The sequence below is a fragment of the Microcaecilia unicolor genome, chromosome 4 (assembly GCF_901765095.1).
Source record: "Microcaecilia unicolor chromosome 4, aMicUni1.1, whole genome shotgun sequence".
NCBI lineage: Eukaryota > Metazoa > Chordata > Amphibia > Gymnophiona > Siphonopidae > Microcaecilia > Microcaecilia unicolor.
In genome coordinates, this window is record NC_044034.1 from 291,758,447 (window position 1) to 291,772,247 (window position 13,801).

General features: G+C 49.4%; 1 protein-coding gene across 1 annotated transcript in view; it reads left to right on the top strand.

Moving 5' to 3' along the window:
• USP39 (ubiquitin specific peptidase 39) overlaps positions 1-13,801 on the top strand; it is a 113,749-nt gene that overhangs the window by 72,563 nt on the left and 27,385 nt on the right. Inside the window, exon 11 of the mRNA XM_030201688.1 lies at positions 13,599-13,734. Within this exon, the coding sequence (XP_030057548.1) occupies positions 13,599-13,734 (136 nt within the window). The remainder of the gene's footprint in view (positions 1-13,598; positions 13,735-13,801) is intronic.

Below are 13,801 nucleotides of genomic sequence, written 5' to 3' on the forward strand. Positions count from 1 at the left end.
TTCAAAAGTCACGAGCCAGCAGTCCCTGGTTGTCGATTGCAATGTCCTTGAGAGACATATCTTAATAATTCTACGCAGCATTTATTTGTGTTTCCTACCAGACCAATACTAGAAATGCTCCACCCCAGATTTTGGGGACATCGTGACCCAAGATTCGAGCTGCTTGCACAGCACACTAGGAAAGTTTGATAGCCACTATTTTGATTGCAAGTTACAAAGCATTTGTGAATAAAAGTTTAGTTTCATACCACAGTTATGATTTTGAAAAAGCACTGGGATCCTGCACCGATCCTAGGATGCATGAGATCAACAGCAAGGAGCTGCCAGCTCTTGAATTTTGAACATATTTGCTATGCTGGCATAGACTGTCTATAGTGGTTGGCAGCTGAGGGGTGGGCTGTTGTTGCTCACTTATGTTAGCTGAGAATGGCAGGGGGCAGATACATGAAAAGGGAAGGCCCCCCTGGGAAAGGGGGTGGGAGGCAGAAGGCAAATACTGCATAATAGAGTAAGAGAGGTGAAGGTAAGGTATGAGAATTGGAAAGGCATAGGGATGAGGGATGATATGGAAATTAAGGAAAACTGAGGGGAGGGGAAACAAAGAAAAAAAACTGAAGGTTAATGGAGAGGTAAATGAAAGCTGAAAGATGTGGGGAAAAAAGCCACAGGAGTGGGATGATACCAGTAAAGAGGGAGAAATGGAAACTGATAAAGGATATACACCAAGAGTGAGGGGCAAAGTGGCCTCAGTGTTAGAAGTAAAAGAGTAACTTTAATTTTTAGTGGGATAGTGGAACAATAGGTAAGACTCCTGTAGCATTATTAAGCTATAATTATTGGTGGCTGGTAAATGTATAACTTCTCTATCTGCACATTTTGAAAACCTATGGGGTAATTTTGTTTTTAGCGAGGATTTGTTTTTCATAAACCTTGTTATACATGCTTAAAAGGCATCTGATAAGACCCTATGTGTGAAAGTACATGCAGTGACAAGTTAGTATATATATTTTTCTCCGAGGACAAGCAGGCTGCTTGTTCTCACTGATGGGTTGACGTCCTCGGCAGCCCCCTCCATCGGAAAGTTTACTAGCAAAGGCCTTTGCTAGTCCTCGCGCGCCCATGCGCACCGCGCATGCGCGGCCGTCTTCCCGCCCGAAACCGGCTCGAGCCGGCCAGTCTTCTTTCGTCCGCACTCGGTACGGTCGTGTTACGCCGTTCGTGCCCCAGAGAGTCGACCTCGCGCGTCCTTTTCGACGTGTTTTTGTCCTTTTTTCCTTGAGAAAAGTTCGGGAAGCGCTCCGGTAGTATTCCGGAAGACCCTTTCGGGTTTTCTGCCCTTCCCGTATTTCTTAGTTTTTGCCCCGTAAGTTTTCTTTCGTTGTCGGGGTAGGCCTCTTTTGGCCTCGGTCGAGATTTTTCTCCCTCTAAATTTTGGTGCTTCAATTTTCGCCATTTCGGCTTTTGATTTCACCGGCGTGATTTTTCCGCCCATGACATCGAAGCCTTCCAGCGGCTTCAAGAAGTGCACCCAGTGCGCCCGGGTAATCTCGCTCACTGATAGGCACTCTGCGTGTCTTCAGTGTCTAGGGGCCCAGCACCGCCCTCAGAACTGCAGTCTGTGTTCCCTGTTACAAAGGCGGACTCAGGTAGCGAGATTAGCCCAGTGGAACGTTTTGTTCTCGGGCTCTTCGTCGGCATCGGCACCGGAGGCATCGAGTGCATCGACGTCGTCAGCGTCCGGACCATCTTCCTTGGCTGCCGCTCCATCGACTGCATCGAGGCATCGGACCTCTGCATCGGCGCCGAGGCATCGGGCGACTGTATCGACGTCGGTGGTACCGAGACTTCGTCTGCTGATGTCGTCGGACGGAGGTGCATCGTCAGGAGTGCAGGTGAGGGCTGTCCATTCCCCTGCTGGTGGCGGTGAGCCTTCGGGTGGGTCTCCTCCTACCCTGAGGGCTCCTGCGGTACAGCCCCCCCGGGATCGACCCTCTTCGGTCTCGGCCCCGAGGAAGCGACGGATGGATTCTACGTCCTCCTCGTCGGTGCCGGGGAGCTCCGGTGACATGCTTCGGAAGAAGTCGAAGAAGCATCGACACCGGTCTCCTCCCCGCGTCGGCACCGAGAGCTCTGGGTCGCCGAGGGATTCGGCACCCAGCAGGCATCGGCACCGAGAGGACCGCTCACCCTCTGTTCAGGAGGTGTCGATGCGCTCCACTCTGGACAGCCCGGAACAGCCTCCTCGCCCGGAACAGGTTCTGACGTCGACGCCTGCATCGACCTCTCAGCCTTTCTCTGCAGCCGCTCTAAACGAGAGCCTCCGGGCCGTTCTCCCAGAGATTCTGGGAGAGCTGTTGCGCCCTACCCCTCCGGTACCGGCGGTGCTTGCGCCTCCGGTACCGTCGAGCGTGGCGCCGGCTGGCCCATCGCCCAGGTTGAGGTCCCCGACGTCGGTACCGCGTGCGGTGCCGACCGCGGCCACCTCCCAGGAAGGCTCCCCGACTACGTCGGCGGAGGGAGCTTCGCCGATGCGGGCGAGGGAGTCTACCTCTCGACGCCCCCACCGTGGACGGGGTTCCACCGAGTCGAGCAGGGCGAGGTTGCAGACACAGGTCCGTGAACTTGTGTCTGACACCGAGGGTGAGGCCTCGTGGGAGGAAGAGGAGGACCCCAGATATTTCTCTGACGAGGAGTCTGAGGGTCTTCCTTCTGATCCTACTCCCTCTCCTGAAAGACAGCTTTCTCCTCCCGAGAGTCTGTCTTTTGCTTCCTTTGTCCGGGAGATGTCTACGGCCATCCCCTTCCCGGTGGTTGTGGAGGACGAGCCCAGGGCTGAAATGTTTGAGCTCCTGGACTATCCTTCTCCACCTAAGGAAGCGTCCACTGTTCCCTTGCACCATGTCCTGAAAAAGACATTGCTTGCGAACTGGACCAAGCCACTAAGTAATCCCCACATTCCCAAGAAGATCGAGTCCCAGTACCGGATCCATGGGGACCCAGAGCTGATGCGCACCCAGTTGCCTCATGACTCTGGAGTTGTGGATTTGGCCCTAAAGAAGGCTAAGAGTTCTAGGGAGCATGCTTCGGCGCCCCCGGGCAAAGACCCTAGAACCTTAGACTCCTTTGGGAGGAAGGCCTACCATTCTTCTATGCTCGTGGCCAAGATCCAGTCTTACCAGCTCTACACGAGCATACACATGCGGAACAATGTGCGGCAGTTGGCGGGCTTGGTTGATGCTCTTCCCCCTGAGCAAGCCAAGCCTTTTCAGGAGGTGGTCAGGCAGCTGAAGGCGTGCAGAAAATTCCTGGCCAGAGGAGTTTATGACACTTTTGATGTTGCGTCCAGGGCCGCTGCTCAAGGTGTGGTGATGCGCAGGCTCTCATGGCTGCGTGCCGCCGACCTGGAGAATAGACTCCAGCAGCGGATTGCGGACTCGCCTTGCCGTGCGGACAACATTTTTGGAGAAAAAGTCGAGCAGGTGGTAGAGTCTCTCCACCAGCGGGACACCGCATTCGACAAGTTCTCCCGCCGGCAGCCTTCAGCCTCTACCTCTACAGGTAGAAGATTTTTCGGGGGAAGGAAGACTGGTCCCTATGCTTCTGGTAAGCGTAGGTACAATCCTCCTTCCCGACAGCCTGCGGCCCAGGCTAAGCCCCAGCGCGCTCGCTCTCGTCAGCAGCGTGCGCCTCAGCAAGGCCCCTCGGCTCCCCAGCAAAAGCAAGGGGCGAGCTTTTGACTGGCTCCAGCAGAGCATAGCCGACATCCAAGTGTCAGTGCCGGGCGACCTGCCGGTCGGGGGGAGGTTGAAAGCTTTTCACCAAAGGTGGCCTCTCATAACCTCCGATCAGTGGGTTCTCCAAATAGTCCGGCAAGGATACACCCTCAATTTGGCCTCAAAACCTCCAAATTGTCCACCGGGAGCTCAGTCTTACAGCTTCCAGCACAAGCAGGTACTTGCAGAGGAACTCTCCGCCCTTCTCAGCGCCAATGCGGTCGAGCCCGTGCCATCCGGGCAAGAAGGGCTGGGATTCTATTCCAGGTACTTCCTTGTGGAAAAGAAAACAGGGGGGATGCGTCCCATCCTAGACCTAAGGGCCCTGAACAAATATCTCGTAAAAGAAAAGTTCAGGATGCTTTCCCTGGGCACCCTTCTCCCCATGATTCAGCAAAACGATTGGCTATGCTCTCTGGACTTGAAGGACGCCTACACACACATCCCGATACTGCCAGCTCACAGACAGTATCTGCGATTTCAGTTGGGCACACGCCACTTCCAGTACTGTGTGCTACCCTTTGGGCTCGCCTCTGCGCCCAGGGTGTTCACAAAGTGCCTAGCTGTGGTAGCAGCGGCACTTCGCAGGCTGGGGGTGCACGTGTTCCCATATCTCGACGATTGGCTGGTGAAGAACACATCCGAGGCAGGAGCCCTGCAGTCCATGCAGATGACTATTCGCCTCCTGGAGCTACTGGGGTTTGTGATAAATTACCCAAAGTCCCAGCTTCTCCCAGTGCAGAAACTCGAATTCATAGGAGCCCTGCTGGATTCTCGGACTGCTCGCGCCTATCTCCCAGAGGCGAGAGCCAACAACTTGTTGTCCCTCGTCTCGCGGGTGCGTGCGTCCCAGCAGATCACAGCTCGGCAGATGTTGAGATTGCTGGGCCACATGGCCTCCACAGTTCATGTGACTCCCATGGCCCGCCTTCACATGCGATCGGCTCAATGGACCCTAGCCTCCCAGTGGTATCAGGCCGCCGGGGGACTAGAGGACGTGATCCACCTGTCCACGAGTTTTCTCAAATCCCTGTATTGGTGGACGATTTGCTCCAATTTGACTCTGGGACGTCCCTTCCAAATTCCTCAGCCGCAAAAAGTGCTGACCACGGATGCGTCTCTCCTGGGATGGGGAGCTCATGTCGATGGGCTTCACACCCAAGGAAGTTGGTCCCTCCAAGAACGCGATCTACAGATCAATCTTCTGGAGTTGCGAGCGATCTGGAACGCTCTGAAGGCTTTCAGAGATCGGCTGTCCCACCAAATTATCCAAATTCAGACAGACAACCAGGTTGCCATGTACTATGTCAACAAGCAGGGGGGCACCGGATCTCGCCCCCTGTGTCAGGAAGCCGTCAGCATGTGGCTCTGGGCTCGCCGTCTCGGCATGGTGTTCCAAGCCACATATCTGGCAGGCGTAAACAACAGTCTGGCCGACAGGTTGAGCAGGATTATGCAACCTCACGAGTGGTCGCTCAGTTCCAGGGTAGTGCGACAGATCTTCCAAGCGTGGGGCACCCCCTTGGTGGATCTCTTCGCATCTCGAGCGAACCACAAAGTCCCTCAGTTCTGTTCCAGGCTTCAGGCCTCCGGCAGACTAGCATCGGATGCCTTCCTCCTGGATTGGGGGGAGGGCCTGCTGTATGCTTATCCTCCCATCCCTCTGGTGGGGAAGACTTTGTTGAAACTCAAGCAAGACCGAGGCACCATGATTCTGATTGCTCCTTTTTGGCCGCGTCAGATCTGGTTCCCCCTTCTTCTGGAGTTATCCTCCGAAGAACCGTGGAGATTGGAGTGTTTTCCGACCCTCATCACACAGGACGAGGGGGCGCTTCTGCATCCCAACCTCCAGTCTCTGGCTCTCACGGCCTGGATGTTGAGGGCGTAGACTTTGCCTCTTTGGGTCTGTCAGAGGGTGTCTCCCGCATCTTGCTTGCTTCCAGGAAAGACTCCACTAAGAGAAGTTACTTCTTCCATTGGAGGAGGTTTGCCGTCTGGTGTGACAGCAAGGCCCTAGATCCTCGCTCTTGTCCTACACAGACCCTGCTTGAATACCTTCTGCACTTGTCTGAGTCTGGTCTCAAGACCAACTCTGTAAGGGTTCACCTTAGTGCGATTAGTGCATACCATTACCGTGTGGAAGGTAAGCCGATCTCAGGACAGCCTTTAGTTGTTCGATTCATGAGAGGTTTGCTTTTGTCAAAGCCCCCTGTCAAGCCTCCTACCGTGTCATGGGATCTCAATGTCGTTCTCACCCAGCTGATGAAACCTCCTTTTGAGCCACTGAATTCCTGCCATCTGAAGTACTTGACCTTGAAGGTCATTTTCTTGGTGGCAGTTACTTCAGCTCGTAGAGTCAGTGAGCTTCAGGCCCTGGTAGCCCAGGCCCCTTACACCAAATTTCATCATAACAGAGTAGTCCTCCGCACTCACCCTAAGTTCTTGCCAAAGGTCGTGTCGGAGTTCCATCTGAACCAGTCAATTGTCTTGCCAACATTCTTTCCCCGTCCTCATTCCTGCCCTGCTGAACGTCAGCTGCACACATTGGACTGCAAGAGGGCATTGGCCTTCTACCTGGAGCGGACACAGCCCCACAGACAGTCCGCCCAATTGTTTGTTTCTTTTGATCCCAATAGGAGGGGAGTGGCTGTAGGGAAACGCACCATATCCAATTGGCTAGCAGATTGCATTTCCTTCACTTACGCCCAGGCGGGGCTGGCTCTTGAGGGTCATGTCACGGCTCATAATGTTAGAGCCATGGCTGCGTCGGTAGCCCACTTGAAGTCAGCCTCCATTGAAGAAATTTGCAAAGCTGCGACGTGGTCATCTGTCCACACATTCACATCTCATTACTGCCTGCAGCAGGATACCCGACGCGACAGTCGGTTCGGGCAGTCAGTTCTTCAGAACCTGTTTGGGCTTTAGGATCCAACTCCACCCCCCGAGGGCCCTGTTTGTTCTGTTCCAGGCTGCACTCTCAGTTAGTTGGTAAATTTTTTAGGTCAATCTCAGTTATGTCCTCGCCGTTGCGAGGCCCAATTGACCATGGTTGTTGTTTTGAGTGAGCCTGGGGGCTAGGGATACCCCATCAGTGAGAACAAGCAGCCTGCTTGTCCTCGGAGAAAGCGAATGCTACATACCTGTAGAAGGTATTCTCCGAGGACAGCAGGCTGATTGTTCTCACAAACCCGCCCGCCTCCCCTTTGGAGTTGGTCTTCCCTTGAAGTGTATTGTTTTGCTACATACTGGACTGGCCGGCTCGAGCCGGTTTCGGGCGGGAAGACGGCCGCGCATGCGCGGTGCGCATGGGCGCGCGAGGACTAGCAAAGGCCTTTGCTAGTAAACTTTCCGATGGAGGGGGCTGCCGAGGACGTCAACCCATCAGTGAGAACAATCAGCCTGCTGTCCTCGGAGAATACCTTCTACAGGTATGTAGCATTCACTTTATGCAACCTGAATGTAGGCTTTTTCAGAGGGTATGGTTTGGGTGGACTGCAACACAACCACGAAAGTGGAAAGAACAGCCATTTTCCACGGATAATCTCAGGAGCAGGAGAGTATGTATGTAGGTAATAAAAATCTAAGGTAAATGGGCAGGAAGATGAATCCTTAAGCAGTAGAAGAGGATAATTTGTGAATATTCTTTTTAAGTCGCTCAAATGAAGTTCACTGGAAAATGGGAATATGATTGGCTTGCTTTCTGTTTCCCATCTCCTCTGCTTTTTTGCTGGTAGCTTTTTTGGATTTAGCTCATTCCCTCTTCACATTCTGCCAGACTAGTACAGACAATTGGGTTGGAGGAGTGGAGTGGAGGAGTGGCCTAGTGGTTAGGGTGGTGGACTTTGGTCCTGAGGAACTGAGTTCGATTCCCGGCACAGGCAGCTCCTTGTGACTCTGGGCAAGTCACTTAACCCTCCATTGCCCGCCGCATTGAGCCTGCCATGAGTGGAAAAGCGTGGGGTACAAATGTAATAAAATAAATAAATAAATCCCACTGCCATCAGTTGGAGACAGGGAGACTTGTATGCAGTCTCCAGCCTATGGTATATACAGAGGTATAACAGTGCTGATTGGCTAATATTTCTCTGCCTCAAGCAGGTGGGGGACAGTACTGGCTGGTGCAGCAGGATCTGTTAAAGTTGCAGTCTGGCAGGGCAGTTCAGTTCTTCTTAGGGATCCTTGACTATTTGCCTTCCCTCTTGGGGCCACAAAATGGGACAGGCCCGAGAATGCTCTCCAGGGAGGGACCCGTTGGGATCTGTCCTATCTCCTCCAGACAAACAGCATGGCACAGCTGTTCAACACAGCACAGTGAGGGAAAACTCACAGCATGATGACTGTGACCAGAGATGTGGGGGCTGGTTCCATAGTAGCAGAGCAAGCTCTTATTGTCCCTGCTGTGTTGGGGTAGCTAGTTCACAAGATGCAGCAGGGAGGCTGGGGTAATAGTAGTACTGGCTCCATTGCAGTGTGAGAATCGAACATGGTTGGCTAGTGAAGCATGGGGAGCACTTACAGCTGAGTCTGTGGCTGGGATTGCTCCCATTTTTGGACATTTCATTCTGAGCATCAGGGTCCGCCCATTTTCACTGCAGAGGGGAAGGTGAGTGCAGACTTGAGGGAAGAGCGATCAGGGACTACACTGGTGGAGGGATTTTCTCCAAATTTTGCTGGGGTGTGATGCACAGGGTCTTTCTTTCACTGCAGAGGCAGCAGTTGAATCACTGGGGCAGTGACAGGGAAGAACGCTTCACCGGGGTCCTTAGCATCTACCTTGGGCTTCAAGTAGACCCACTGAGCTAGAAATAATGTCCTTTGTGACCTAGAACGGGACTCAGACCTCTCTGGGCAGTCAGAGCTGGATCAGGATTTTGGAGAAGACGTGCTGGAGGAAGTTCTTCCTTCAGAGAATGAGGATTTCCCCAGTTGTCCACCTTTTCTGGAAACAAGATCTGCCACCACTTATTGAGCGGGCCTCTTCCACCCTAAAGTTCTCAGAGGCAATGACTGAGGACAGACAAAAAAGCAAGCCAATTTTGGAGAAGATCAGGTGTCCCCTGAGCCCTTTCCCACTTCCCAGGGCCACCTGGAGTATGATTGGTGGTGGAGTGAGATGTGCCTGAGGGTCCTCTGCAGGTCAGCAGAGCCATTGTGAAGCTCTATCCTATTCCCACCCATCTACTTAACACGATCTCTCCTACTATCATCCTTTTTATCTGTCATATCCTCAATCTTTCCACTGCGACTGTTCCTGATGCCTTCAAATATGCCGTAGTCATACCACTCCTTAAAAAACCTTCATTGGACCCTACCTGCCCTTTCAACTATCGCCCCATCCCCCCCCCTTTCCTATCCAATATATTTGAACTTGCTGTTCACCGCCGTTGCCTTGATTTTCTTTCATCTCAAGCTATTCTTGATCCACTTCAATCTGGCTTTCACCCCCTTCATTCAACTGAAACAGTGCTTGCTAAAGTCTCCAATGATCTGTTCCTGGCCAGATCCAAAGGTCTCTATTCTATCCTCATCCTTCTCGATCTATCTGCTGCTTTTGACACTGTTGATCACAGCCTACTCCTTGATACGCTGTCCTCACTTGGATTTCAGGGCTCTGTTCTTTCCTGGTTTTCTTCTTATCTCTCCCAGCGTACCTTTAGTGTATACTCTAGTGGATCCTCCTCTACTTTTATCCCACTGTCAGTTGGTGTACCTCAGGGATCTGTCCTGGGACCTCTTTTCTCCATCTATACTTCTTCCCTTGGTACTCTTATCTCATCCCTTGGTTTTCAACATCATCTTACTCACTCCAGATCATTCCCTTCTCATCTCTGATAGTCTCAAAATATTAGGTGTTACTATCGATCGAAATCTTACACTTGAGTCCCAAGTCAACTCCATCGTAAAGAAAATGTTTTATTCATGTGGAAACTCAAGCGTCTAAAACCTTTCTTCCCAGGAGATGTTTTCCGTAATTTAATTCAATCAATGGTATTAAGCCACGTCGATTATTGCAATGGAATCTATGCGGGATGTAAGGAACAGCTCACAAGGAAACTCCAGACGGCACAAAACACAGCAGCCAGATTGATATTTGGTAAGACATGATTCCAAAGCACCACACCACTCTGTGAGAAACTGCACTGGCTTCCTATCAAGGAACGTATCTCTTTCAAAATCTGCACCTTAGTCCATATCTACGGTGTAGCCCCAGGTTACATGATTGACCTAATCAATCTCCCAATCACAAATAGTACCAGTTCATCACGGTCTTATCTGAATCTCCACTACCATAATTGCAAAGGACTAAAATACAAGACAACCCATGCGTCCAACTTCTCTTACATAAGCATGCGCCTGTGGAACACTGCCACAAGTGGTGAAAACAACTTATGATTAATAATTTTCTGAAATTTAGGTAAAGACTCACCTATTCGGAAAGGCATATCCGAATGACCCAACTTAAGTGATTCAACCCTGCAACACTTCATTATCAAAGATCGTATTGAACATTGACAAACCCTTTTACCTCAAACCCAACTTGATTGAATCTTATCTTCCCTACCCCACTACAACAGTTTGTTCTTATCCCGTACCGGACTTGGCGAATGCCTTCATGGTATTATGTAAGCCACATTGAGCCTGCAAATGTGTGGGAAAATGTGGGATTAAAATATAATAAATAAATAAAATAAATAAAAATCTTTACGCTGATTACTCCCAGATCTACCTCTCCACACCAGAAGTCTCAGCCGAAATCCAGGCCAAAGTATCAGCCTGCCTGTCTGACATTGCTGCCTGGATGTCTCGGTGTCATCTGAAACTAAACATGACCAAGACTGAGCTTCTTATCTTTCCCCCTAAACCAACCTCTCCTCTTCCCCTATTCTCTATTTCTGTGGATAACACTCTCTTCTTTCCTGTCTCATCAGCTCGCAACCTTGGGGTCATATTTGACTCCTTCCTCTCCTTCTCTGCACATATTCAGCAGACTGCTAAAACCTGTCATTTCTTTCTTCTACTACTACTTACCATCAGCAAAATTCGCCCTTTCCTTTCTGGGAACAATACCAGAACCCTCATCCACACTCTTATCACCTCTCGCTTAAGACTGTTACAACTTGCTTCTCATAGGTCTCCCACTTAGCCATCTCTCTCCTCTTCAATCTGTTCAAAATTCTGCTGCATGACTAATATTCCGTCAGTGTCGTTATGCTCATATTAGCCCTCTCATCAAGTCACTTCACTGGCTTCCTATCCATTTCCGCATACAGTTCAAACTCCTCTTATTGACTTATAAGTGCATTCACTCTGTAGCTCCTCAGTACCTCTCCACTCTCATCTCTCCCTATATTCCTCCCCGGGAACTCCGTTCACTGGGTAAATCTCTCTTATCTGCACCCTTCTTCTCTACTGCTAACTCCAGACTCCGTTCCTTTTATCTTGCTGCACCATATGCCTGGAATAGACTTCCTGAGCTGGTATGTCAAGCTCCATCTCTGGCCGTCTTCAAATCTAAGCTAAAAGCCCACCCTTTTGATGCTGCTTTTAACTCCTAACCCTTATTCACTTGTTCAGAACCCTTATTTTAGGAGCTTAAGCTCAGGAGCTTAACCGAGATTGGATAGCAGAGCCGGTAGTGGGAGGCGGGGCTGGAGGTTGGGAGGCGGGGATAGTGCTGGGCAGACTTATATGGTCTGTGCCAGAGCCGGTGGTGGGAGGCGGGGATAGTACTGGGCAGACTTATACGGTCTGTGCCAGAGCCAGTGGTGGGAGGCGGGACTGGAGGTTGAGAGACAGGGATAGTGCTGGGCAGACTTATATGGTCTGTGCCAGAGCCGGTGGTGGGAGGCGGGGATAGTACTGGGCAGACTTATACGGTCTGTGCCAGAGCTGGTGGTTGGGAGGCGGGGCTGGTGGTTGGGAGGCAGGGATAGTGCTGGGCAGACTTATACGGTCTGTGCCCTGAAGAGCATAGGTACAAATCAAAGTAGGGTATACACAAAAAGTAGCACACATGAGTTGTCTTGTTGGGCAGACTGGATGGACTGTGCAGGTCTTTTTCTGCCGTCATCTACTATGTTACTATGTTAATCATCCTCACTTTAATATTCCCTTATTTCTTGTTTGTCCTGTTTGTTTGTCCTAAATAGATTGTAAGCTCTGTCGAGCAGGGACTGTGTCTTCATGTTCAAGTGTACAGCGCTGCATATGTCTAGTAGCGCTATAGAAATGATAAGCAGTAGTAGTAGTTTTCCAATGTGCAGAATGCACTGAAATAGAAACCAAATAAGCGTTATGTGCTGCTACGACCCAAGCAGAGAACGCAGATTCAGTGCAAGTTAAGGCAGACTGCTGGGGCTTGTGTGGCCTCATCTTCTGCCATATTAGAGAGAAGAGATGCTATAAAATCCTGAGTGTAGTGAAATGGGTAAATGCAAATAGATTGTTTACTCTTCCAAAAAGTACAAAGACTAGGAGACATGTCATGAAGTTACTAAGTAGTATATTTAAAACTAATTATAGAAAATATTTTCTCTATTGGGGTTTATTAACCATATTTCTGAAGAGATTCACCCACAGCGGTTTACAATAAGTATAGCTTGACATAAAACTTAGTTTTATTAATATACTAATAGCAAAATGACCAAATATACGTGTTAATACAATTAATGAGGTGAAATTGGAGACAGGTAAATTGAATCCTAATAGGAACATTATACATCATTGGGAATATATAGATTCAAACAGCCACAGTAGAGCATTCGCATACAAAAATAGGATAAATGTCAGCAGTGAACAAATGATACATCTTAACAGGCAGCATGGAGAAACATTCATATAACCATAGATACAAGAGCACAATAAACGTTACGTACTTGAATAGATACACATTAGAACATTCAAATAACATAGATATGACACTCATAATGTTGGTACAATACGATGAAACGTGGAGGTGTGGTATGCTAAGATGAGAGCATTTGGGGAGAATGAGTGCCGCATTTACTCTAACGCATCAAAGCTTGCTACTATACAATATCACAGCATGTGGACGGACTGTTTAAGAGTGTTATCTTTACAAGGGGATGTAGAGGAGGGGGAGGGTGGGAGGGGGTGAATGGGGTATGACTGTTGGGTAATGGAATGGGATAGGGTGGTGAGACTGGAGGATGATTCTGAGGGATTAGGATAGGAAGAGGGGGAAAAAATGGAAAATACAGTGTGGGGTGTGGACCATGCGGGTAAACATTGTTTAATTGATATGGAAGGTTCAGCTTGCGATTTCTGGGTCTTTAAGCATAATTGCAATTTGTAAGTTTAAAGTGCCTGCGAGCACACATTGATGCACTGTGTTTATAAAAAAAAAAAAAAAAAGAAACATATTAATAGACACCTTATTTTCCATTATTTTTCTCTTTTGTGTATTAACCTTTAAAGTACACTAACACAGTTACCACATTACTTCATCCTAAATTAAAAGTAAAATTCTTTTTTTCTACCTTTGTTGTCTTGCCATTTAATTTTGCTAATTGTGTTGGTCCCAGTCTCTGGTTACTGCTTTCCTAATTACTTTTAACTCTTTCCAAGGTCCTCCTATCTATTTGTCATTGTGGTGGGACAAGGCATAGCTTATCATGCCAGCTGGGACACAATGAGATTAATTATCATGCAACATTTTCTGGCTGGTCAGTTAAGTGGCTTCTTAGTTGTAACATGAGTATTACATGAAGGAGTTATGTAGCATTACTGTTTAACCCAACTTTCCAACAGTTTCAAGGGCTTCTGTCCACTGTTTTTTTTTTTTCTTCCTCTTGTTCTCTGTAGAAATGTGGACCTGCGGGAGTACCTCTCCGAGGAAGCACAGAATATGCATAAACATACCACCTATGACCTAGTTGCCAACATAGTGCATGATGGGAAACCCAATGAGGGAGCCTATCGCATCCACGTACTGCACCATGTGAGTGAGTCGCTGTTATCTACCTGTATGCAACTTCTCAGTTGCACTGTGTCCTATTTCTTGAATT